Below are 26,311 nucleotides of genomic sequence, written 5' to 3'. Positions count from 1 at the left end.
GCTGTCAGCAAATTGTCAGCCATGCTAGAATTGAAGAACAGATTGTATTATGTGTTCTCGTCTTATCATATACTGAACCTTTAAATATGAACAACAGCACAGCTTCCAAGCTAACAACTGTTCAGTCCTGAAAATCTGTACATTTCAAAAGCTTTGTGGAGAGCTACTGGACTCTGTTTTGTTGTCATGATACGGTTAGACAGATGGTTACAGGAGCATGCTGGACTAAATTAACCTTTGTAAAGTAAAATAAAAAGTTCTTTAATGGCTTTCATATTTTTTTCCTTTCCACTGTTGCAGCCGACTGGTCAGCTGTACGAGTAGATGACAAGTCCCTGAACAGTTATGGCCGTTTACACGTCATCAACAGCACCCACGTTTACTGGGAACAGCGCTCCGTGTTTAACGAGGCTGTCTTGGACGAGCTGTGGATTGTTCAGCACCACCATGGTAGGCTGGTCTTTGCTTATCCGTGTGTAGTTGGGGGGGGGGGTCAGTGTGTGTGTTTGTTGGTGTGGGGTGAGGGTTTTTGAGTGTGTGTGTGTTTTTGTGTGTGTGCATGAGAATGTTTTGGCTGGGAGCTCAGAGAAATGCGAGTAAGAGGCGGCAAGCTATAAGTCAGAAAAAAGGTCTTTCATTGAAGAATCTTCAGAACCTGAAAGTAGCCTGAACCATGAATGTGTATTTCACTGTCTTTAATTACCATTGAGTCATTCCTTTAACTGAAATTGCGAATACCCATCAGAAAAGTATTCATGCTGTTGACTGAGAGCGTTATGTTTTGAGGTTCGTTTTGTAACTTACGCATGATTTTACCGTTTCACAGGCCGTTTTTTGGATGAAGAGGACTCGGAACAGAACAAAGAAGAACTGACAAACAGTTTAAACAAATCTCGGCAAATCGCAATCGGTGTGCTCTTCACAATGCTGGTAGTGGTCGCCGTGGTGACAAAAGCATGTCGTCGTAAACAGAACACAATAGTTCGACGCTGAGAAGCTACGGACTTGGATTATGGCAAAAACCAGTTCACAGCAGGAAAAGAAGAAGACGATGATCTGAGGAAAGATTTTGAAATCGATATAGCTGGTGATGTGAACCTGCAAAGCAGAAAACTATTGAATAATAAGTAAACCTTTACTTCTGACTTCTATATATATATACGACTTGTGTCTGTGTGTGTGTCTGTGTATCTGTGTATTTGTGTGTTTGTGTGTTTGTGTATTTGTGTATTCGCCATGCACGGCCAAAGTTCTCGATGGATCTGCTTCAAATTTGGTGGGCATATATTCAGGTAGACCCGGGACACGACACAACCTGGTCGATATTTCAACACGTGCTCTCAGCGCGCAGCGCGGAACCGATTTTGGTTCCACCTCAGCTATTTTGGTTCCACCTCAGCTACCCGGGCCCCCATACCGACACACCATAGCCGCTACACCACATCACAACGCCAAAGTTCTCGGTGGATCTTTTTCAAATTTGGACACCGTATTCAGCTACACCCCGGACACAATATCATCGATGAGATATTTCAACACGTGCTCTCAGCGCGCAGCGCTGAACTGATTTTGGTTTTTGTGTTCATTTCACCATTATAAGTAACTCTTCCTTATCTTCTCCAGTGTTTGGCGTTTATCTCCCTTCCTTCGTGTGGCTTTCCCGTTCAGTTGTAAGTTACTACTATTTTTAGAATGTCACTGCGCTGTCCACTGCGCTGAGCGTCTTCGGATATTCCCGGCGTTCTGTTACTGTTACTATTTTTAGAAGGTCAACGCAGTGTACAGAACGTAAATTGGACCCGTAAATTATCCTCACTGTAAAAGTGCAAAGGTCGAATCAATTTATAGCCACGCGAAAAATACACTGTCATCTATCTCTCTATAGATACGGCTTCTCTGTGTTTTTGTGTGTGTGTGTGTGTGTGTGTGTGTGTCTCTATATGAGCAACACCTGTGCATTGTTCAGTTCTGTTTGTGATGTGGTCTGGCGGCTTTTGTGTAATATTATGTACTGGCCTTCCTTTGAGAAGCCATAACTTGCTCAGTCCTGTTTGAGTGGAGTTCGCCTCCAAAGGTGATTAACACGGTTACATTCGTCGACAAGGATGGGACTCGATATGGTCAGGAATGGCATTATGGCCACTGAATCATTTTCGTGCTGTTCCCATTCCACGAATCTGGGAGGGACCTAAGCTTGGCGGGTCCAATTTTCGGACCCGGCGAAGCCAGCGTACGGCTCTAAGTACTTCTTCCCGGCAAAGCCGGCTACCCGGCGAAGCGGGTATTCATTCTAGTGCCTGACTACATACATTCCTTGTTTTTATATTTAGGTTTTTGAAAGATATGTTGAATATTTCACCCTTGCTGATTTATCTGAAATGTAGGGTTTTTGCTGTAGATATGTCACTGGGACAGGCTGATCTTTCTTAACCCAGTGTGGGATTTTCAGTGGGGCGACCACCCCCAACCCAGCGCGTTCCCGGGTGGCGGATAGGGGAACGGTCTTCAGATATGGAGATCAGCCGCTTGCGGCCGCGGACCAAACTGGCTCCGGGTGGGATCCCGGAAAATCCTCCCCCCTGTGCTCTCAGGGTAGGACGTACGGGCCATGAGCTAAGGGTGAGGTAACCCCGACAGAAAACCCCGAATGCTGAAGACGGAGGACCCGGGCCGCACGGCGCATTCTAACAAACCACGGGTACACGCACTTACGCAAATGATGACACAATCAACCAGCACAGATGGAAATGGCGCTCGCCCATTGAGGACCCCCCAGGGTGGAGCAGCGTCGGGTCCCATGCCTCAAAGGGACCCAGCCTCAACTACTGGAGGTCCCTCCCGTCCGTCTTGTCACGCCAGGGGACGCGGGAGGAAAGTGACTGGCACCACCACAACCAGGAAGAAACCCAGTCAGCAGCGACCTTTCCAGGTCATGCACTGGAACGCAGAAAGTATCCTGAACAAGAAGACAGAGTTGGAGCATATCCTGCATGAGAAGAACATCAACATCTGCTGTATTCAGGAGACGCACCTGACACCCCAAAAGTCCTTCAAAGTGAGAGGCTACCAATGCCTTAGGTCCGACAGAACAGACCGAAGCAAAGGAGGAATCCTGACCCTCATCAGGAACAACATCAATGCCTGTTTGATAGAAACGCACATGGAGGACTCCGAATATCAGGTGATTCGAATCCAGACGAAGACATCAGAATTCCATCTTGTCAACTTCTACTGCCCCAATGATAGACACCTCGCCCTTGACACGATCCCCGCAAAGGCCTCCAACTTCATCGTGGTGGGTGACTTCAACAGTCATTCACAGAGTTGGGGATATGACCACCTGGATCGGAGAGGAGAAGAGGTGGAGAACTGGCAGGACGACAAAGGTCTCATCCTTTTGAACAGTCCCTTTGACTGCCCTACATTCTACTCCAGAAGATGGCACACTACATCAACTCCTGACCTAGCCTTCTGCACGGAAGACATGCACCAGCTAACCAGCAGAGAGGTCGGAGAACAGCTAGGTGGAAGTGACCATCGGCCAGTCTTTTTGACCCTGGGCATGGAGTCCTGCACTGAAGCTTCCTTCCCTCGGTGGAACTACAAAAGAGCGAACTGGTTCCTCTTTAGACACCGCACCAGCGAACTCACCAAAGACATCAGAGTCGAGGGTCGAGACATCAACATGGTGGCGAAGGACTTCAACATGAGCATCCTCAGAGCAGCGCGTGAGTCCATTCCCAGGGGTGCCAGGAGAGACTATAAGCCCTACTGGAGCAATGAATTGCAGGAACTGGATGATGATCTGGCAGACGCCAGAAGGGAAGCAGAAGTCAACCCGTCACAAAACAACAACATCCGCCTCCAGGAAGCCAAAGCCAAATTTCTCAAAAAGAAGCTACAGGCAAGACGGAGAAGCTGGCAAGAGAAAACAAGCTCTCTGAACCTTGAGAAGGATGGCAGAAAGCTCTGGAGGCTCACCAAGCAGTTGAATGATGAGAACACCAGCAGAGGAAAGATCACATTAGAAGAGAACGGGAAGGTGCTAACTGGAAAGCATGCTGCCAACCAATTTGCTGAAAGCTATGCAGCTGAGAGCAACCTCCATGTTAGCCCCGAGAAACAGAGAGAAGCAAGAAGAGAGAAAAGAGAGAGACCTGCCAGACAGTCGACAGTGGACGCCATGAGTCAACCACTCACACTCCACGAGCTGCACTCAGCTCTGAAAAAGTCAAAGGCGAAGAAGTCCCCTGGCCCAGACGGCATCACCAACGAGATGCTAACCCACCTTGGTAGTGCAGCAGAGAACAAGCTACTCGAGGTCTTCAACAGCAGCTGGCAAGAAGGATCGCTACCACAACTCTGGCGAGAAGCGATCATGATCCCCATCTTAAAAAAAGGGAAGGATCCAAAGAAGGCCACCAGCTATCGCCCAATCAGCCTCACCAGCTGTGTTGTGAAGACCCTGGAGAGAATTGTGAACGAGCGCCTCAGGTGGTACCTGGAATCCAGGAACCTCCTCGCCCCTGAACAAGCTGGATTCCGACAGTTCCGCAGCACTGAAGATCAGGTCACTTACCTGGCGCAAGAAGTTGAAGATGCCTTTCAGGAACAGAAGCTGGTCTTCGTCACCTGGATAGATCTTCAGAAGGCCTTTGACAAGGTCTGGAAAGATGGACTCCTTGTAAAACTGCTGAGGAAAGGCGTGTCCAGCAACATGTACCAGTGGATTCGCTCTTACCTCTATAACCGCAGGGCAAGAGTTAACGTCGACCAGACCAAAAGCAAGAAGTTCCTCCTTCGTCATGGCGTCCCTCAGGGCGGAGTCCTCTCCCCCACACTCTTCCTTCTCTTCATCGACGATCTGGTGTCTGAGATGCCCAAGGGGATCAAAGCTGCTCTCTACGCAGACGACCTTGTGATCTGGTGCAAGGAGGAGCACGCAAGTACTGCCACCTACAGAATGCAGCAAGCGGCAGATAGGCTGAACGCATGGGCAGAAGATTGGTGCGTCTCCATCAACAAGGAGAAATCCTCCACCACCCTATTCACACTGTCGCCAAAGCAGAAAGCCGGAACCATTAGGCTTGGTGGAACTCCTCTGAGAGAGGATGAAGAAGCAACGTACCTTGGTGTCACCTTTGATAGACGGCAGACCTGGAAACCACACATTGCACAGGCAGAGACAAAGGCCCGGCGCAAGCTAGCCATACTCAGGAAGCTGGCAGGTACCACCTGGGGAGCGAACGAGAAGATACTGAAGACAGTATACCAGGGAACAATCAGACCCCACCTCGAGTACGGCTCCACAGCGTGGTCAACCTCAGCCAAGACAAACCTGCAGACCCTTGACCGTGTGCAAAACCAGGCCCTCCGACTCATCACCGGTGCAATGAAATCCACGCCCATCAAGGAAATGGAGAAGCTTACCACCATCCAACCCCTCTGTCAGAGAAGAGAAGCCAAGACTATGGTACAGGCCGAGAAGCTCAAGTGCCTACCCGACCACCCCATGAAGCACAGACTGAGCAACCTCACCAAGAACCGGCTTAAACGGAGCAGTTTTGTACACGAGAGCAAGAGACTTTCTCGACAGTACAGGGAAGTCCTTCCACAGAACACTCTACCTCTGACTCAAGAAGAAGAGGAAACCCCCAAGGCAAGAGAGAAACCAGGCATCCAGATCTGCACCAGTGTTCCACATGTTACCTCAGGAGAAGATCAGAATGACACAGCTCGACAGGCACTCACCTTAGCCCTGATCGACGAACAGTACCCAAAAGAGGCATGGATCCATGTATACACCGATGGATCAGCAACTAACGCCGTGCTCAATGGAGGTGCAGGCATTCTCATCCAGTTCCCTGGGGGACATACAGCTACATCCAGCGTTGCCACTGGCAAACACTGCACAAACTATAAAGCAGAAGCAGAAGCTCTCATGCAGGCCGCCTCCTTCGTTCAGGACTCTGCAGACCCTTGCTACCAAGTTGTCTTCCTCTCGGACGCCCTTTCAGTCCTTCAGGCCCTAGAGAACGACAAACTCCCACAGCTGGCCAAAGCATTACAGATGGTCAGACAAACCAGAAGAGTTGTCCTCCAGTGGATACCAGCACACTGTGGGATACCAGGAAATGAAAGGGCAGATGAGCTGGCAAAAGAAGGAGCCGTGGAAGACCAACCTGAAAACAGTGTCAGCTTTAGTGAGCAGAAGACAATCATCAAGGCATTGATGAGGCCAAGGACAAACAGAGATGACTACCACACAATGTCCAGAGAGCAGCAAGTCAACCTCATCAGGCTGCGTACTGGCCACAACAGGCTCAATGCTCACATGAACCGAAAGTTCAAGCTGGCGCCATCACCAACCTGTGCCTGCGGTCAAGAGGACCAAACAGCGGAACACATCTTACAGCGATGTCCCTTACTAGATGAGGAACGAAAAGAAGTGTGGCCGTCACCAACTCCCTTGCAGACCAAACTATACGGCAGTCGACAGGAGTTGGAGAAAACGACAACATTTATCACCAGTGCTGGACTGATTGTGTAACCTCTGCGAACGCCAAGAAGAAGAAGAAGTAGATATGTCATTCATACAATCGTTCTGGAGGCTCGAGGTCTATTGGCAACTGTTCTGTAGTTGTTGCTGTTGTTGATCCCTTTTTAGGCCTGTATAGTCATACGTAAGGTGGAAAGAGCATTAAGTGACAACCTTTCAACATTTCTCTATATCTAGGATCCGGCCCTGTCTAACATGGCAGTATGAAATCATACTGAAACTTTGTCTGTATGAAGAAGAATGAAGAATTATAAGAATGAAAAGCACCATGTGCTGGGTAACATGGAAAGTTCAGGGATAGCATATTCTGCCTTCAAGTTCTGTGCCAGTAACTGTACAGTTCCCTCGTAATAAAATGTAATCATACACTGTTTTGAAAAAAATATTTTGCAGTTTTGCTTGTGTCTTCACAAGACATATTTTGTGCTTCAGAGTACATTTACAAGAAGTGTGCACAGTTAATTGGACAGCTCTTTGTGTGTGCATTTTGTTTGTCCTGTTTTGTGATATTATAGGTGAGGTTTAGAAATAAAAGGACTTAATGTTTATTCTAGGCGTATGTCCCCTTTCAGGCCAGGTAAAGAGGCAGCCATAATGTGTAGTATACTGGTACAGGAACCACTGTCAGGAGCTGTTGTGTTAAAGTGATGGTGCCTTAGTATGACATCGGCAGTATCCAGAGTACAGGGCACCGTCTGCGATGGAATTGTGTTCTCAGCCAATCAAGTGATGGTGCCTCAGTATGACATCGGCCGCTGTGTGTCCAGAGTACAGGGCACCTAGAATAGTGGTCTCAGCCAATCAAGTGATGGTGCCTCAGTATGACATCGGCCGCTGCGTGTCCAGAGTACAGGGCACCTAGAATAGTGGTCTCAGTCAATCAAATGATGGTGGCTCAGTATAATATCGGCCGCTGCGTGTCCAGAGTATAGGGCACCTAGAATAGTGGTCTCAGTCAATCAAATGATGGTGCCTCAGTATGACATCGGCCGCTGCGTGTCCAGAGTACAGGGCACCGTGTGCGGTGGAATAATGGTCTCTGCTGCAGGCCTCTCCTGCCAGTTGTAACACGGGGACCTGCAAATCATGGAAAAGAGAAACATTCTAAACAGGGATGTTTCTAATATTTACTGTCTTTAGAAAATTCGCCGAAACGGTCTCAAAGGTTTCGTCAATTAGGCAGTCCTTGGCAGGCTACAGGGGCCGGTCAGGCGAGGGGTCTTGGGGGCTACTCCCCCAGATACTATTGAAACTTAGCATTTGAAAGGGGTATCTTGGGATTTTCCTTCAGAAAAAAAGTACATTTGCCGCGTGGGGGGCTTCCGGAACCCAGGAACCCCATTTAGATCCAGCCCACAGTGTTTAGTGTCAGGAGAAGGAGATAGAATGAGAAAAAGACAGAGACAGACATGCAGATTCAGAGGCAGCTGCAGACAGTAGCAGGGGCTGACAGAGAAACTTTGCCAACCTTGGCGGAGGGCAGCGGTGAACTGATGACGTCATGCCGGTCAAGATGAACCCCCGTGGCAAGGTAGCTGTAGGCTCCCCGTGTGTAGGGGAGACAGACAGACAGGCAGACAGGCAGGCAGGCAGGCAGAGAGATCAACAGACAGGCAGGCAGGCAGACAGACAGACAGACAGACAGGCAGGCAGGCAGGCAGGCAGACACACAGACAGACAGGCAGTTAGACAGACACACAGACAGACAGACAGGCAGTTAGACAGACACACAGGCGGACAGACAGGCAGGCAGGCAGGCAGGCAGGCAGATAGGCAGACACACAGACAGGCAGGCAGACAGACACACAGACAGGCAGGCAGGCAGGCAGGCAGGTAGGCAGTCAGACAGGCAGGCAGGCAGACAGACAGACAGACAGACAGACAGACTCTTTGACATTGAATCTTCCACATTAACCTGCGAGTTGGGCAGGGGATGACTGATGACGTCATGCAGGTTAAGCGGAACTCCCGTGGCAAGGTAGCTGTAGGCTCCCCGTGTGTAGGGGTTGCTGAACCACTCCGACCTGCCATCAGACACAACCAATAGATGATTAAAAAACATATTAATAAAAACACACCGCTTTGAGGATTTTAGATCAAAACAACCGACCAACACATGTAAAGTCATTCATATGGTCAACAAGTTAAGAGGCAAAGCCATTAAGGTTCATGTATGAAAACATCATTCCATCAACCAAGTTCACCTTAATGTATCAACATTTTGAACTTCGAATACACAAATGTCTGCCACACCATTTTAGAGCACACGCGCATACACATAGCCGGATAGATTTTTATTAAACATCACCGGATCACGCTTTGGACTACACAGTCCGGATGATGTGGGTCGTGTACGACCCATACTTTTCAAAGAAGGATTCAACGTAAAATGTATGGGTCGTACACGACCCACGCCATCCGAATAGGAATAAACGTTTTGCCACGTCTTTGCAGAGTATGGGTCGTACACGACCCACGCCATCCGAATAAGGATAAACAGCGTAACATTCCTTACGTAATTCCATATGGGTCGTCCACGACCCACATCATCCAGACTGTGTAGTTCAAATTACGTCATCGTTTATTTGTTTGTTTACAAAGATAATCTTTCAAACGTTGGGCAATAGGAAGGTCGTATGGTAATTGGAGATTACATGAAGTCTCAATTAAAAACTCCAAATAGTTTCAGAGATAAAGACGATTTTGTGAGGCTCTGGGTCGTCCACGACCCACGAAGCACGGTGAAGGTTTTAAAACTCACACACGTGAGCCGAAATGATCGAGCGCACGCTTCCAAAGCACATTCCACCGCTGGCACTCACAAAGCACGCATTATGCTAGTTCTTACTTACATTCAGCCACAGTGAGGCAGACACAGACACAGTCATTGAAAACTCTGAATCTTTGTGAGCTCACCTTATTATACGAGAAGGGGGCGGCAAATCCGGTTTGCCGAGGAACAGAACAAGCAATTCACTCATAACGTCCTTGACCTCTGCAAGCGGAAGTGACTCCATGATATTGACGGCCTCCCCTTGGACCCAGACGAGAAGAGAGAAGGGGTAGCTGTCAATGAATTCCATCATACAGACGTATTCATACCAGTTTCGACCAGCCTGCAAAATTAAACAGGCAATGGTTGAAAATTTCTGAGATTTTTGTTGGGACGCAAGAGAATGTTAACTCTTCGTCCCTCTTGCTCTCAATCCCTCTCCCCACCTTTGGTGAAGAAGACCCCAAACAGACAGAACACACGTCACCACACGTAACCAAACCATCACTCCCTTTATCTCGTCATCCACAATACTCGATGAAAAGGAAAAACACACCCATAAACCAACAACTGAAAACAACATTTCAGATACTTCAGACTTCCTACTACGTGTATGTAATTTTACACATAGATCAAGGCCATGGAACAATGCAGTGTATGAAATCTTGACACAACTTTGCATGTTTATTTATATGCTGAAATCAGTGCAAGGAGGAATGCCAAAGTGAAATAAGTAATTAAAGTGATAGATCGCCTGATCGTCGATCGTATTCGTAAGTTACTAATTATCAAATGGAATAGCTAGATATATACGTTCGTGCTTCGTTTTATCAATGCGTAAGCCTGCTGCGTAAGCAGTCAAGGTAAACTATTGAAGTGAAATAAGGTCTTTTTTTTCAACATCATAACAAATGCAACTGACATACCGCGGTACGCAGAGAAGATCGTGCAGATTTGATTTCCGGTTGAACCCCTTCCGGCCACAGCAGATTCATGCCTTCCACGTCACTTCCGAGCATGCGCACTCGCCATTCATCCGCAATATCAGCCTCGCTTTTTGTGGAAGAACCGCCGGCCATGTCTTTATCCATGTCCCAGATCAGAAACAGCTTGGCCACATTGCCAAACCCTGTAGACTTAACTGCATTTTGATGCTTCTCCGGCAACTGTGGGATGAAGAACTCTGGGTGTTCTTTAAGGAATCCTACAGAAGACGTCACTACGACGTGGTCAGCGAAGAAGATTTCACCATCGTCACAGCTGACGGCGACCCGAAAATCAGAAAGCGGAGATTTAAAAGAATCAGGCGACATCTCAGCTTCGGGTTTTCCAACGAAGCTTTGTTCAGAAACGTCTTCATTCTCAGTCCTTCCATATTTCAGCTCCTGACTTTCTTGATCAGCAGATGTGCACGCGAGTGTACCGACCTTGCGTGTCAGTTGATTGTTGAGAGGCAGCTGGTGGTTGTTGTTGATGCCGGGAGTCACAATGCCCGCAGCAGATTCCCTGTTCCATTGCACGGTCTTGACGGGCTTGTTATTTTTGATGAAAGGTAGAAAGAAATGGTACAAGTTTGGTCATTTTATTTTAAAATTGGTAAAACGTGTGGTTAAGTTGCAAATAAAGTTGTCTCTGCAAGAATAATTGTTGCAACGCCTTTCTTGTTGTTGTGATCCTTGTTGCTAGTCTGTATGACGCCGATACGGTGTGTGCGCGGGCGTGTGTTTGTCCTGGTGCATTTGTCTGTGAGTGCACCTCGACAATCTTTGTGTTATTTTCGTGTGTGTGGTTATCTTGAGCGCATACGATATTTCTTGCTGTTGAATTTGATAATGGATCAATTACTATGCTGTTCTGTAATTGCTGTATATGTTTATCCTATCCCTCCTCCCCATGCCTTAACCTTGTACTAACTTATAGTGGAACCCCCCATTAAGACCCCCCGATTTAACTCTCCCCACCTTTAAAGTCCTTGTTTTCTCAGCCTTCATGTTCATAACCTCTGTAAAATGACCCCCGTTTTGAGACCTTCGTAAGACCTGATCTTCACAGATTGTTGGAGTTCTTAAAAGGGGGGTTCCACTGTAGAACAGAGACCTTGTTGAGGACGAGGCGGTCCTGAGGCAGGGCGTCGTGCAGCAGACATTGGAAGACGTCCCACAGCCCTGTTCTGGTCTCCCGCACGCCGCTGCCTTGCTCGTACACGTAGCGCGCACACCCTGGCAAGGACTGCTCTTCCCCTCTCGCTGCGCTGTCCAGCACGATCCACTCCTCCAGCCACCTACACATCATAATCATCATCATCATCATCATCATCATCATCATCATCATCATCATTACACTCGCTGCGCTGTCCAGCACGATCCACTCCTCCAGACATATCCACATCATCATCATCATCATCATCATCATCATCATCATCATCATCATCATCATCATCATCATCGACCACGGTAGAGACAGCTCCCCAACTCTTCCTGCGCTGTCCAGCACGTTCCATTTCTCAAGCCACTTCCACACACAGTCAGTTTTTCGTAATTATTATCATCATTGTCGTCTCTGTCATCGACGTCACAATTGTCGTTGTCGTCGACGTCGTCCTCCTCCTCCTCCTTCTGCTCCTCCTCCTCCTCCTCTTCTTCTTCTTCTTCTTCTTCTTCTTCTTCTTCTTCTTCTTCTTCTTCTTCTTCTTCTTCTTCTTCTTCTTCTTCTTCTTCTTCTTCTTCTTCTTCTTCTTCTTCTTCTTCTTCTTCTTCTTCTTCTTCTTCTTCTTCTTCTTCTTCTTCTTCTTCTTCTTCTTCTTCTTCTTCTTCTTCTTCTTCTTCTTCTTCTTCTTCTTCTTCTTCTTCTTCTTCTTCTTCTTCTTCTTCTTCTTCTTCTTCTTCTTCTTCTTCTTCTTCTTCTTCTTCTTCTTCTTCTTCTTCTTCTTCTTCTTCTTCTTCTTCTTCTTCTTCTTCTTCTTCTTCTTCTTCTTCTTCTTCTTCTTCTTCTTCTTCTTCTTCTTCTTCTTCTTCTTCTTCTTCTTCTTCTTCTTCTTCTTCTTCTTCTTCTTCTTCTTCTTCTTCTTCTTCTTCTTCTTCTTCTTCTTCTTCTTCTTCTTCTTCTTCTTCTTCTTCTTCTTCTTCTTCTTCTTCTTCTTCTTCTTCTTCTTCTTCTTCTTCTTCTTCTTCTTCTTCTTCTTCTTCTTCTTCTTCTTCTTCTTCTTCTTCTTCTTCTTCTTCTTCTTCTTCTTCTTCTTCTTCTTCTTCTTCTTCTTCTTCTTCTTCTTCTTCTTCTTCTTCTTCTTCTTCTTCTTCTTCTTCTTCTTCTTCTTCTTCTTCTTCTTCTTCTTCTTCTTCTTCTTCTTCTTCTTCTTCTTCTTCTTCTTCTTCTTCTTCTTCTTCTTCTTCTTCTTCTTCTTCTTCTTCTTCTTCTTCTTCTTCTTCTTCTTCTTCTTCTTCTTCTTCTTCTTCTTCTTCTTCTTCTTCTTCTTCTTCTTCTTCTTCTTCTTCTTCTTCTTCTTCTTCTTCTTCTTCTTCTTCTTCTTCTTCTTCTTCTTCTTCTTCTTCTTCTTCTTCTTCTTCTTCTTCTTCTTCTTCTTCTTCTTCTTCTTCTTCTTCTTCTTCTTCTTCTTCTTCTTCTTCTTCTTCTTCTTCTTCTTCTTCTTCTTCTTCTTCTTCTTCTTCTTCTTCTTCTTCTTCTTCTTCTTCTTCTTCTTCTTCTTCTTCTTCTTCTTCTTCTTCTTCTTCTTCTTCTTCTTCTTCTTCTTCTTCTTCTTCTTCTTCTTCTTCTTCTTCTTCTTCTTCTTCTTCTTCTTCTTCTTCTTCTTCTTCTTCTTCTTCTTCTTCTTCTTCTTCTTCTTCTTCTTCTTCTTCTTCTTCTTCTTCTTCTTCTTCTTCTTCTTCTTCTTCTTCTTCTTCTTCTTCTTCTTCTTCTTCTTCTTCTTCTTCTTCTTCTTCTTCTTCTTCTTCTTCTTCTTCTTCTTCTTCTTCTTCTTCTTCTTCTTCTTCTTCTTCTTCTTCTTCTTCTTCTTCTTCTTCTTCTTCTTCTTCTTCTTCTTCTTCTTCTTCTTCTTCTTCTTCTTCTTCTTCTTCTTCTTCTTCTTCTTCTTCTTCTTCTTCTTCTTCTTCTTCTTCTTCTTCTTCTTCTTCTTCTTCTTCTTCTTCTTCTTCTTCTTCTTCTTCTTCTTCTTCTTCTTCTTCTTCTTCTTCTTCTTCTTCTTCTTCTTCTTCTTCTTCTTCTTCTTCTTCTTCTTCTTCTTCTTCTTCTTCTTCTTCTTCTTCTTCTTCTTCTTCTTCTTCTTCTTCTTCTTCTTCTTCTTCTTCTTCTTCTTCTTCTTCTTCTTCTTCTTCTTCTTCTTCTTCTTCTTCTTCTTCTTCTTCTTCTTCTTCTTCTTCTTCTTCTTCTTCTTCTTCTTCTTCTTCTTCTTCTTCTTCTTCTTCTTCTTCTTCTTCTTCTTCTTCTTCTTCTTCTTCTTCTTCTTCTTCTTCTTCTTCTTCTTCTTCTTCTTCTTCTTCTTCTTCTTCTTCTTCTTCTTCTTCTTCTTCTTCTTCTTCTTCTTCTTCTTCTTCTTCTTCTTCTTCTTCTTCTTCTTCTTCTTCTTCTTCTTCTTCTTCTTCTTCTTCTTCTTCTTCTTCTTCTTCTTCTTCTTCTTCTTCTTCTTCTTCTTCTTCTTCTTCTTCTTCCTTGTCGTCGTCGTGATCGCCGCCATCATTATTGTCGTCTTCGTCAACATCATCATGTGATACCGCCATGGGACGGTTTCAGTACATTCCTTTCGGCTACAAAAATCATTTGTTCACAAGCCAGTCATCAAGTTTACTTTCTAAAATATATTTACTGAATCAAGTCTCGACTGCTTTACAGTGTCCCACTAAACAAGGAAAGTCGCTCGGGATTTCCAATGTGAGACAAAAATAAAACATGGTGTAACCTCCGTTTTAAAAAACTGATACGTACATTTCATACTTCACTACGGACTTTAAGTCACTCGTGGTTAACGTGAACGTAACCGTGAACTATATATCGCATTGCGCAATACAGTGCGGGTCGCTGTCAAATAAGCTTACTACGTACTGCATGCATGCCGTTAACTCGCCTAGTATTACGGCATTCTGTAATGGTCTAGTGACTAGAAAGCCGTATCCATTATAGCAGTCAACTGGTAGCAGTTCCACTCACTTGATCATAAGAGCCTTGGTCTGTTCATCCCCCACCATACGGGACATGTACTCAGGATAGAGCGATGTGAGAAACTCGCCCAGAGATACATTGACGTCTGTGATACCTGTGCCCTTGTTACGCGAGATCAGCTCTTCCAGTACCTGCACGATACATAATACAGAATATCAAACAGTTTATTACCCCCGAAATTCCAATTAATCCTGAAGTGAATGCATAGTCATACTGTAACATAGCGTCAGACACAGACAGACAGACAGACAGATAGAAACACACACACCCACACACACACACACACACATACACACACGAACACACACACTACCAAGCAAGTAAATCTTCCTTGGCATTCATGCATATCTTCCCTCTTTATCTCCGCCACATTCCCCCTTCCACACAAGCAACAGTGCAAGTAGGGCGCGCTTAGGGGCTCCGCTCACATATGTAACTTCAGCAGGACCGACGACGCACTGCAGCTTATCCCAGCCCGCTACACGTTGCATGAAAGGAAAACAGGCCAAGTACTCGTCATAATCCCTATAGCAGCATAAAAAATAGGCCGTGCGTCGTCTGTGCCGCTGAAACTGCGCAGGTATATTCTGCCCATTACCTTGAGATTATGGTTAACCGTCTGTTGGTCCAAAGCGACACCGCCAGGTAAACGAAAGGTGAAGGTCTGGTACTGTATGATGGTGTCTGGAACTTCCTCCTCTTCATCCTCGTCCTCTGACTCTTCTGATAGACACAGAATAACAACACTCAGCGACCATCATCATCATCATCATCATCATATCAGGCACACGACAACAACATTCAGCGACGGAAAAGCAACTGAAGCGCCCGTAGTATGATGTGCCCGCAATCTACATCTGCCTCATTTCGGAAGACCCTCCCTCCTCTAATACACTAGGTCCAGCCTTGGTTTGTTCATCCCAATGCTCGTTATTCTCTCGGGTGCCAGGAGATTGGTTCCGTATAACTCACACTTATTCTTGTTGCACGTGTATGCATTTAGAGCACTTACGTCCCTTTGTTTCTGAGATGTGGACCAGCGAGTACGTAAGACCCTTACCTTTCTTTCTTTCTTTATTTGGTGTTTAACGTCGTTTTCAACCACGAAGGTTATGTCGCGACGAACCCTTACCTCTCAGAAGTCCTTCTCGCTTTGCTGTCTCGTATATCTCGGTCTCTCCATGAAGAAACTGGCCCCCAAGTTCCACAAAGCCCTTATCTGACAAAACAAACAAAATCAATTAATTGCACAACATTTTTTTCTCGTGGCAGTAATATATATGTCTGCACAAACATCTGTCAACCACGCACCTACGTGTACAATATACGTACAGGGTGACCCAAAAAAAGTGCCACTCACTGAAATGCTAAAATCTCTTACATTTGTTTAGCAAAGTACTTCATATTTGGCTTGAGATATGGGATGATAATGTCACAAAATTTCAAGTTTTTAAAGAATATTTTTCAAATTCGGGAATTGACTTAAAAGTACAAGGGGTGGCCCTTAGTGGTTGGTAGCCACACTTGCACGATTTTAGCTCTCCGGATTTGAATTTGATGGTTTTTCAGAATGGCCTTGCATATAAAAACCACCCTCAAACATTTGATGAGTTGAAAGAGCAATCACGGGGAGTCTGGATGGTTCAACACGGATGAGCGTGGCTTCTCCTCGGTGCCAAACCTCCTTCTTTTGAGGCTGTCTTCAAAAATTCTTTAAAATGCATAAAATCAAACCACTTAACATATCACTTTGTGACATTATTATCTCACAACTCAGGCAAATGTACACCAAACATGAAGTATTTCGCTTAACACATGTGGGAGTTATTAGCATTTTAGAGGGTGGCATTGTTTGGGTCACCCCGTACCAGGATAAGCGTAATCATCAGGGTGTTAATATGTCATGGAGGAGTTACTGGTACAGATGCGTGTGATCCGGGAGCTTCCTAGTCAAATTCAAGATTCTTTCCTTTGAGAACGTTTTTTTTTTTAAAGAACGGCGAACAAGAAATCCCTACGTGAAAAGGCGTACTTATAATGACAACGACCAACAAATTGAAAGATATCACCCGTTTACCAAGCTAAAACACGTTTTGCACGGTTTATAAATACATTAAAAAAAAAGTTATACCTCTAGTCCAGTTAAGTCGTCCTCCCTTTTAGTACCCTCCTTTCTCAGATTTTCTGTTCAGAATAAAAAAATAACCTCCATTTTAAGATTTCCTTTTAGTTCAGGGCTGATTTTCTCAGATATTTTGATGGTCTTGAAAGGAGGTTACCGCTGTATGATTTTTTTTTTTTTTACCAAGGACGACGGTTTGCACACGGCCCCCAGGGCGGTCACGTGCCTCCAGAAGCGTGACGTCAGTGATGCCGCCCTGAAGAAGACGCTTGGCGACACCCACAGCCGCGAATCCTGCCCCCACCACCACCACCCTGGGGCTCCTCTCTCCGGCGTCGTTCCCCCCTCTCTGCATGGCTGACCTGAAACATCACATCCTACAATATCAGTGCTCGTCTCGATTTTATTTAAGGGGATAATAACTAAAGAAAACAAGGTCCTCAGAACGCTTCAGAACGCTTCCAAAGTTCTACCAACCAATTATGCATTGCAAATAATGCTACCGCGCAGGAGGACTGCCTTCACTTTGTAAAAGCACGTGTTTAACAAGCTTAATCAAATGTCGTGGAATAGGCAAAGAAAGAGCACTCCTTGTGACGGTTGGGTTAGTTTCCTTCCACTCAAATATCAGCCTTGTTTGTGTACGTGATGCTTGTTTATAGGTGGCCGCAGCATCAGTACGCTAGTCATCTTGCCGCCAGGTGCTGCCGCTCGACTACTTTTCCTTTCCAACGCCGGAAAAAAGTAGCCCCCTGAGGCGCATTCACTCACTTTGATTCATGCTTGTTGTGCGTTTTTAAGTAAATCGTGCTGTGTGCGTCCGTACAATGGCTTCCCCAGACTCTTCAGATTCGTCAAATTCGCAAGACATTCCCCCCTTAACGGTAAGATCAATGATATCCCTTTATTTAGACTTCAGTGATTCATATGACGCGCACTATCACCAAAGCTGATCTCCCTAACTTGCGCCTGTTACCAACTTCAATTCCTTATTGATATCGACAATTTATAATTACTGCCGACGGGACACTGTGCAAGTGAAATTCGAATGTGCATAACCTAAGAATTGTCCATTTTGTGAGTGAAAATTAAAGAGGCGAAGGAGGAAAAAGACAACGAATCACGAAATAATTTCTATCGTTTCTTGACCATGAGCGTAGATGTAGTGCAGTGTTGACTTGTCATAATCTTTTTTCCACAGAAAACTCAGTTATGCACGTTTTGCATACAGTGAAACCCCCCCCCCCCTTTTAAGACCTCCAAAAATCTGAAAAAATCTGGTCTTAAAAAGGAGGGAATCGTTAAATAGGCGTAAATTTACAGATGTTATGAACAGAAAATCTGAAAAATCAAGATCTTTAAAAGGAGGAAGTCTTAACTTGGGGGCCTTAAAGGCGGGGTTCCATTGTATTAGGTTCTGGCTGACCGATTGAAATATGATGTCTTTGCTGTTTCGTCGATCTGTGAGAGAGCACTGACCTCACAGTAAAACGGTCCGTTTCTGCAAAGTAGTCAACTGATACTTACTGCCACTTAAAGGCACAGTAAGCCTCCCGTAAACCATCACAGAGCTCCCCGAGCGTCTACATATAGTACAAGCATACTTCCATTTGAACGCTCACCGAACGGGAACATCCTGGCTGCTTTCTGTCGAGCGTGAGAAATTTTCAAAGAATTTATTTTCGTGGACTTGACCTCAACAGCAATGGCGCCTCGTTTTGGTGCTGGACGGGTGTTATGAATACCGGAATTCACGCCCGGACAGTAATCCTCCCCTAAACCATCACAGATACTGTCAGGCTTTTACACACAGTACAAACACCCTTCCATTTGAACGCTCACCAAACGGGAACATCCTAGGTGCCCTACGTAAAGAGCGAGCAATTTTTAAAGAATTAATTTTGCAGATTGTCTCGAACACTTTTTGGACCCATCCTGAACTCAGGTCAAACATGAGTTACTTCCCTTCGGGTCTCATTCTATCGATGTAAACTGGCGATAGCCGTGAATCCATGATTATCAAAATGTTTTTGGACCGTGGTGCGTTTTTGCGCTAGACCTAACTTTTAAAATCTAAATAATAAATTGACAGCTTGTTACACAAACATTCTTTAATCATAAAATAATTCTTTTTTCATCAAGACAAGATCAGTACAATTCGAAGTTGTGAAAGTTTGAAAAAAGAAAAGCCCGGAAGCAGGGTCACGCAAGGGTCGTAGCAGACGACGCCGGTTTATCAGTGCATATCGCCGTTCCTCTCAACAGTCAAAAGCCATCGCTAGAGTTCTTGTGAACCACAGCCGTTTGTTTCGTGCATAAAAACGTGCTATTGTAAATAGTCGCATTCAAATAACTAACTGACGACTACATTGTGAAAAAGGGAAACTGGATCACACGGGTTCACGATGGCTCAGGGGTAAGATAAACCACGCAAAAATAAATTCTTTGAAAATTGTTCGCTCTTTACGGAGGGCACCTAGGATGTTCTCAATCGGTGAGTGTTTAAATGAAAGGGTGTTTGTACTGTGTGTAAAAGCCTGACCGTATCGGTGATGGTTTACGGGAGGCTTACTGTGCCTTTAAAGATCACGATAGCCCATTCTACTCCTACAGGACAACGGCATGCTCTTACAGTGCTTACAGTCAGAGCAGAGACTGTAGAGTACGGAACGCGGATCGTATCAACTGATGCATCAAATTGATGCATCCAAAACCAAGATTTGATGCATCATTTTCACAATTTGATGCATCATTTTCACAATTTGATGCATCATTTTCAAAAAGGATGCATCATTTTCAAAAACTGATGCATCCGATACGAAAATGATGCATCCTTTTAGAAAATGATGCATCATTTTAATGCATCATTTTGATGCATCACTTTCGGTTTTGTATGCATGCCAAAGATCATTCATTTCCGGTCTTTCCGTAAGAAATGCCTGAGCACGGAAAAACTTGAAATGACATTTTGACGAATATAAACAGATTGGTTAGATAAAACAAAAATAAACGTACAACATACCATTAAATAGGGAACAAGTCAAAGTCACGGCATTATGCATTTTAAGGCATTTTTTGTTTTGTTTGTGGTTTGTGCACACGAAGTTTTGACGCCCTTGACTCAAACTTTCGTTTTCCGACGTTTCGCTTCGTATTCCGGTTCAAATTTTGCTTTTTGCTCGGCACTTTCCGGGAAAACCCGAAAATTCTGATGCATCCAAACGATGCATCAAATTGTGAAAATGATGCATCAAATTCTTGGTTTTGGATGCATCAATTTGATGCATCAGTTGATACGATCCGCGTTCCGTAGTAGAGTACACTACAGCCTCTGTTACAGTCTTAGCTTTCCACTTCAGTCATTACTTTATTTCCGTCAGTCTGTCGGTAAAATAATTCTGATTCTGTTAAAGAAAACTTCCTTCCGGCTGTGGTGGTATGCACGATTATTTTCAAGAAAGAAAGTTCCATTATGTACAGAGTTACCTGTGATGAAAGGACGGCTTCCTCTTCTTCTGCGTTCGTGACTGAAACTCCCTCGTGCATTCGTGTTTTTGCACGAGCGGATTTTTACGTGTATGACCGTTTCTACCCCGCCATTTAGGAAGCTATACACCGCTTTCGGAGGAAGCATGTGTTCTGCGCGAAGTTAGAATCCGGTTCCATTCTAGAATGGACCGGGTCCAAGTTGGAATTCTAACCCTGCGCAAGTACAGGGGTACCATTCTAGAATGGTACCCTTGTTGCTGGTCCATTCTAGAATCGGCCGTGCGCAAGGTTGGAATTTGGGTCCAAGTTGGAATAGTCATTTCAGTTAGACTATCACACAGCCAAAGCCGCAAATGTGGATTTTCTGTTTGTTTTTGTTTTTTGTGTGTTTGGTTGGGTTTTTTTTTCTCGGGTTTTTTACACTTTACTCAAAGACATCGTGAATTGGGATTGTGATGTTCTGAAAGTGATTACGATTTTGAGAGACACTCAGCACTGGTCTTCTGAATTGTGAAGATAAAGTCTTTAGCTTTGTATCGGTATATAATATGACTATATAGTTTGAGCGAGGGAAAGGCTTTTTTTTTATTTTTTTTTTAAACTAGCCGTTTAACGTTCTATCAGGCATGCGCCTCTTAAGAACGGTGCTGCTTTGACCACAAGACTCGCAGCCATAGCAAACCCCTCGTTATGAGCGCCGACCACAACGAAAGCAATTGGCTGCACAGTTATTACGGAAAATCAAGCTTGTCAATCAAGATGCTGTGAATTGGAATGTCATTACTAATCATTAGTTGACCTCTGGCTCAAGTGGTGTCATCTTGCTACACGGTTGAATTGCAATTCGTCAATCTCTGCCGTCACTGGGCACTGAGAACGTCAGGAGCCTGTATTTTTTTCAAGGGCAATTAGAGGTTATTTGAAAGTATGACATGGTATAATGTTGTGATTTTGGAGAGAAAAATTAATTGACTGTCATTGCAATGAGGCTTGGTCAGAAACAAAGGGTATTCACTGATTTTAAGCTACAATTCAGTTGCTTGGAAATGACAGACCTCCAATCCATTTGTAAATCAAGTGAACTCTCTTGAATGATTGGTACTTCCTCTACAAATAAATGTGCACCAGGATATAATTCTTGGAACTTTGTTCTTTTGTGTAGTAGTAATGCAGGGTTGTAGGAGTTTGAAACGTGGGCATATCACAGTTTGGAAGGTAGGGATTCTGATAGATTAAATAAAAACTGTCAAACTTTTAGGCATGGAATTCCCCTTTGAGAGTATTTGTTGTGGTAGTACTACTACTATGAATTGCTTTCAATGTTTTCCCATAATATTATAAAACCAGACAAAAGTTGTTGTTGATTTCTGTTTTTGTTAATGTCAACTTTTTTTTAAACCTGTGACAACAGCTCTATAACTCACTCTGTCCTTCTGTTGGTCTGTCTGTCGGTTAGTCGGTCTGACCGTCTGTCTGTCTGTCTGTCAAAAAAAATTGTCAAAAAACCGGACATTTCCGAGAGGGAGACAGCGCTGACATTGCAAGCGGCCGCAACCGGCTCTCATCACAAAAACAACTGCCCTGCAAACATTACCGCCCTGGTAGTCCCCCTTGCTATGGTCTGCCTTTGTTTATTGCGTACTCAGGAGTGTCAACTTTCTTGACATGACATGACATCGCAAGATCGCCAAAGGATTTTTTTCAGGGGTAGACAAATCAGCCCCATTTTATCAAAGGGAAGGTGCAGGTGTAGATAATTCAAGGGAAGACAACTCTGTCTTACCTACAAACATTACGGCCCCCTTTATTCACTCTCTCACTCTTTATGAAACCGTACCATTCTAGAATGGCACCTCTGTACTTGCGCAGGGTTGGAATTCCAACCTGGACCCGGTCCATTCTAGAATGGTACCGGATTCTAACCTCGCGCAGAACACATGCACGGTATTTTCGTGTTTCTTTAACCCACCGAACTCTGACCATGGATTACAGGATCTTTTCCGTGCACACTTGGTCTTGTGCGCTTGCGTGTACACCGGCACAAAGGCCGGGGGATAAGGCACTAGCAGGTCTGCACATAAGTTGACCTAGGAGGTCGAACAAATCTCCACCTTAACCCACCAGGCGCGGTTGGGATTCGAACCCACGACCTTCCGCTTCGGAGGCCGGCGTCTTACCACTGACCAAGCCATTGCGCCCGTCTGATGAAAGGACAACATTGGGACCAGCTAAAAGTGTCCCTACGTTGCAGGTGGCCTGTCATATTAGGTACATTTTAGTAGAAATAATAGGCAAGGGGATCACAGAAGGTGTCCTTTCAAGGGAGGTGTCCTCTCATTGGAAGGGCCTTACATCACATGTACCACTGGATTTCCACACACTGGACGCATTTCTTCTATATTCTAATGGACAATAAAGTAATAATAAAGAGACCAAAAAGCAATGTACTCACGTTAAAATGACGAACACGGAACGAATAACGGCGACGTTTCGACCTAAGGGTCTTCTTCAGGCACAAAAACACAAAAGTACACACACAAAAAAGAAGAAGAAAGACAATAGAACAAATAAAGAGGAGAACAACTGACAAAACAACTGCACTGCACAAACCGACAAATGACAAAGACAGAGAAGCAAGGGAAGCTACTCGAGGAGAATGAAAAGCGGCAGTTTTGAGGTCTGTAGACCAAACAAAATGTGAGGGGGGGGGGGGGGGTGCGTGAAAGGGAACGAAAGAGGAGACTCGCGTACCCGTGCGGACACACACACACACACACATTATTGTTATTGTTTTCAAAGAAAATGTTTCCCTGCCAAGAATCCTGTTTCTTCAATTCAATGTCGACGACCGGAAAAGTATCTGACGATTCCTATGTATAATTACGTACTGGGTTTAACTGCGGCAAGTTTAGTGCATTTTTTTTCATGTGCCTGTGCGGGGTACACGCACAACTTAATCCCGCCGGCCACTGGAGCGGACACACGAAACAGTCTAGAGACATCCAGACACATCAGACACAGGGTGGATAGAAATCTTAAACACTGACGATCAGCATGCACACCGCCTTCATTGAAACATCCGCCAACAACACACACACACACACACACACACACACACACACCGTGTCTGTCTTTCCGTGAATGGGCAGTCACACTGACTACATCAGTTTCACAAGTCCAGATCGTCTCGCTCCGAGACGGCTGAATAGGCATCACAATTCATCACGTGTCATAAACAATCGAATTTTATTGGTAGATATATTCCGTAACACCTACCTTCCCCTCGCTCTCTGTACTGCTTTTGCTGCTGGGTCTGTCAAAATCGACATGTCACAATCTATTGCAACTGATTGGCACATGTACACGACGAACATGATAGTACGTTCAAGTGCATGTCAAGCACAGCTGTCACCCCCCGCGGGTTAGGGGGAGTCCCATATTGGTTGGGACGAGAAAGAATTTACCCGATGCTACCCAGCATGTCGTAAGAGGCGACTAACGGTTCTGTTTCTCCTTTTACCCTTGTTAAGTGTTTCTTGTATAGAATATAGTCAATGTTTGTAAAGATTTTAGTCAAGCAGTATGTAAGAAATGTTAAGTTCTTTGTACTGGAAACTTGCATTCTCCCAGTAAGGTCATATATTGTACTACGTTGCAAGCCCCTGGAGCAATTTTTTGATTAGTGCTTTTGTGAACAAGAAACAATTAACAAGTGGCTCTATCCCATCTCCCCACTTTCCCCTATCCCATCTCCCCCCTTTCCCCGTCGCGATATAACCTTGAATGGTTGAAAACGACGTTAAACACCAAATAAAGAAAGAAAGAAAGAAAGCACAGCTGTCATTGAAGGCACAGTCACACGCTCTTATCATTCAACTATCTGTATTGATACTCTGCTCTAAGTCTCATTCAGACATGAGAATAGAAAATCGTCAACAACTGATCAGGAAAAAAGGTTTGCAAAATCTTATATCAGTAACACAAAATTTAGAAGGAAAAAAAAATGTTTTCCTGAAACGATTTACACACGAGGTGTGTTGCTTACAGCTTCGAAATCAATCTTCTGTTTTACTTTTTCATATCAGACATTAACACCTAGCGAGGTTCAAAACGGGAGACATTCCTCCAAAAGGAGGAAGAATCTCATGCTTGTTCACTGTATCGCCCATATGAGCTGGTGTATTACATTTTGGGGAAAATCTCGCAGCCATGCCGTAAAGAGTGTCTGTATGGCTAAATATACGTACCTGTGTTATTCAGCTGACTTCAGAACTCACCACTGGAATTATGAACAAACCTAGACTAGGGGGTCCTTAACGTCCTCACAGGAACATTTCCTTTTAGGGATATGAATTGATGATACGCTAAAACTGGAAGTATTCGACCCGTTCCACATTTTATATTTATTTATTTACGAGGATTTATATCGCGCACGTATCTCACCACACAAGGCGACTCAAGGCGCATGTTACCTATTACTGCCGTGTGAGATGGAATTTTTTACACAATATTTCACGCATTCACATCGGCCAGTAGATCGACTGCCTTTAGGCGCTGCATCCACTTTTAACGGCCTATTATTCCAGGACACACGGGTATTTTGGTGGACATTTTTATCTACGCCTATACAATTTTGCCAGGAAAGACCATTTTATCAATCGTGGGATCTTTAACGTGCATACCCCAATGTAGTGTACACGAAGGGACCTCGGTTTATCGTCTCATCCGAAAGACTAGCACTTGAACCCACCACCTAGGTTAGGAAAGGGGGGAGAAAATTGCGGCCTGACCCAGGCCTGAACACGCAACCTCTCGCGAGCGCAAGTGCGTTACCACTCGGCCACCCAGTCCCTAGTGGGGTGTTGACAGGGTGGGTTGTCTACTGTCGCCTTTCCTCTTCCTCCTGGTCATTGACTGGATCATGAAGACCACCACAGCAGGCAGGAACAACGGTATACAGTGGACACTCTGGAGACAGCTGGACGACCTCGACTTCGCTGACGACCTGGCGCTCCTCTGGCACAACTTCAACCAGATGCAAGACAAGACCACTCGCCTGGCAGCAACATCAGCCAAGACAGGGCTCAGGATCAACAAGAGGAAAACAGAACTCCTGAAGATCAACACCACTGCCAACACGCCAGATACAGTAGGTGGAGAGCCAATCCGAGAGGTCGAATCTTTTGTATACCTGGGAAGTGTGATCGATAGGCAAGGGGGCACTGACAGAGACGTCGCCGCCAGGACTGGGAAGGCACGAGCAGCCTACATCATGTTGAAGAACATCTGGGCCTCTAGAGAGATCAGCATAACCACCAAGCTGCGCATCTTCAACTCCAATGTCAAATCGGTTCTACTCTACGGTTCTGAGACATGGAGAATGACCAAGGTGACACAGCAGAAGATTCAGACTTTCATTAACACCTGTCTGAGGCGCATCTTCAAGATCAGATGGACAGACAAGATCTGCAACGAAGAGCTGTGGCAAAGGGCGGGTCAAGAGCCCGTTAACAGCCAGATTCTGAGGAGAAAATGGGGCTGGATTGCCGATTGGACACACCCTTAGGAAACCAACATCCAGCATCACCCGCCAGGCTCTCACTTGGAATCCACAGGGGAAAAGAAAGAGAGGGAGGCCGAGAAACAGCTGGAGGCGGGACACAGAGGCAGAACTGAAGAGGCAAGGCAACAGCTGGGCAGAAGCGGAGAGAACAGCCCAGAACAGGGTGCGATGGAGAAATGTCGTCAATGGCCTATGCTCCGCTGGGTTAAAAACTAAAACAACATAACATTGTTTACAGTGCATTCACACACATATCAATAAAAACAAGAAGAGCAAACGCTCGATCGAGTCACTTTCGCAGTTCTGAATATTATATGAGGCATCAGATGGACAGGAAGAAATTGCTATTCACAACACAATTCACATAAAATTTGAGCCCGGTCACTTTTATAGTTTCCGAGAAAAGCCCAACGTTAAGTTGTGTGTTGCCGAACAGAAAAGGCTAGTTATCTCCCTTGTTTTTCTGATAACGTTCGTAAAAGGCTACAGATGTAAATACTTTGATGTAAAGAATAATCCTACAAAGTTTCAATCACATCCGATGAACTTTGTCAAAGATATAAAATGTCTAATTTTTCCTTTGACGCTGACCTGTGACCTTGAAAAAGGTCAAAGGTCAACGAAACCATCGTT

At 44.8% G+C, this 26,311-nt stretch overlaps 2 protein-coding genes across 2 annotated transcripts in view; one reads left to right on the top strand and one right to left on the bottom strand.

Moving 5' to 3' along the window:
* The window catches only part of LOC138983095 (acid phosphatase type 7-like), a 34,623-nt gene extending 33,630 nt beyond the window's left edge, over positions 1-993 (top strand). Inside the window, exons 9-10 of the mRNA XM_070356503.1 lie at positions 301-450; positions 827-993. Coding sequence (XP_070212604.1) covers positions 301-450; positions 827-993 — 317 coding nt within the window. The remainder of the gene's footprint in view (positions 1-300; positions 451-826) is intronic.
* A 5,591-nt stretch (positions 994-6,584) lies between these two features.
* On the bottom strand, positions 6,585-23,519 carry LOC138981968 (spermine oxidase-like). Its single transcript, XM_070355154.1, has 10 exons — positions 23,392-23,519; positions 16,810-16,988; positions 15,637-15,723; positions 15,103-15,227; positions 14,493-14,635; positions 11,430-11,613; positions 10,259-10,864; positions 9,476-9,675; positions 8,475-8,583; positions 6,585-7,636 (listed from the first exon to the last, which is right to left on the bottom strand). Exons 1-10 carry the CDS (start codon positions 23,487-23,489, stop codon positions 7,511-7,513), a joined length of 1,857 nt encoding a protein of 618 aa, XP_070211255.1. The 5' UTR covers positions 23,490-23,519; the 3' UTR covers positions 6,585-7,510.
* Between the last annotated feature and the right edge of the window lie 2,792 nt (positions 23,520-26,311).

The sequence above is a fragment of the Littorina saxatilis genome, linkage group LG12 (assembly GCF_037325665.1).
Source record: "Littorina saxatilis isolate snail1 linkage group LG12, US_GU_Lsax_2.0, whole genome shotgun sequence".
Classification (NCBI taxonomy): Eukaryota; Metazoa; Mollusca; class Gastropoda; order Littorinimorpha; family Littorinidae; genus Littorina; species Littorina saxatilis.
The sequence above is the reverse complement of the archived record's forward strand: the minus strand, read 5'-3'. Positions and strand labels throughout refer to the sequence as shown.

Excerpts from the sequence above, each read along its gene's own strand:
- LOC138981968 (XM_070355154.1), bottom strand. The coding sequence starts at position 23,489 with ATGTTCGTCGTGTACATGTGCCAATCAGTTGCAATAGATTGTGACATG. Across the intron at positions 15,724-16,809 it reads TGTGCAAACCGTCGTCCTTG|ATAAGGGCTTTGTGGAACTT; the intron begins GTAAAAAAAAAA and ends TTGTTTTGTCAG. Across the intron at positions 11,614-14,492 it reads ACCAAGGCTCTTATGATCAA|GTGGCTGGAGGAGTGGATCG; the intron begins GTGAGTGGAACT and ends TATGATGTGTAG.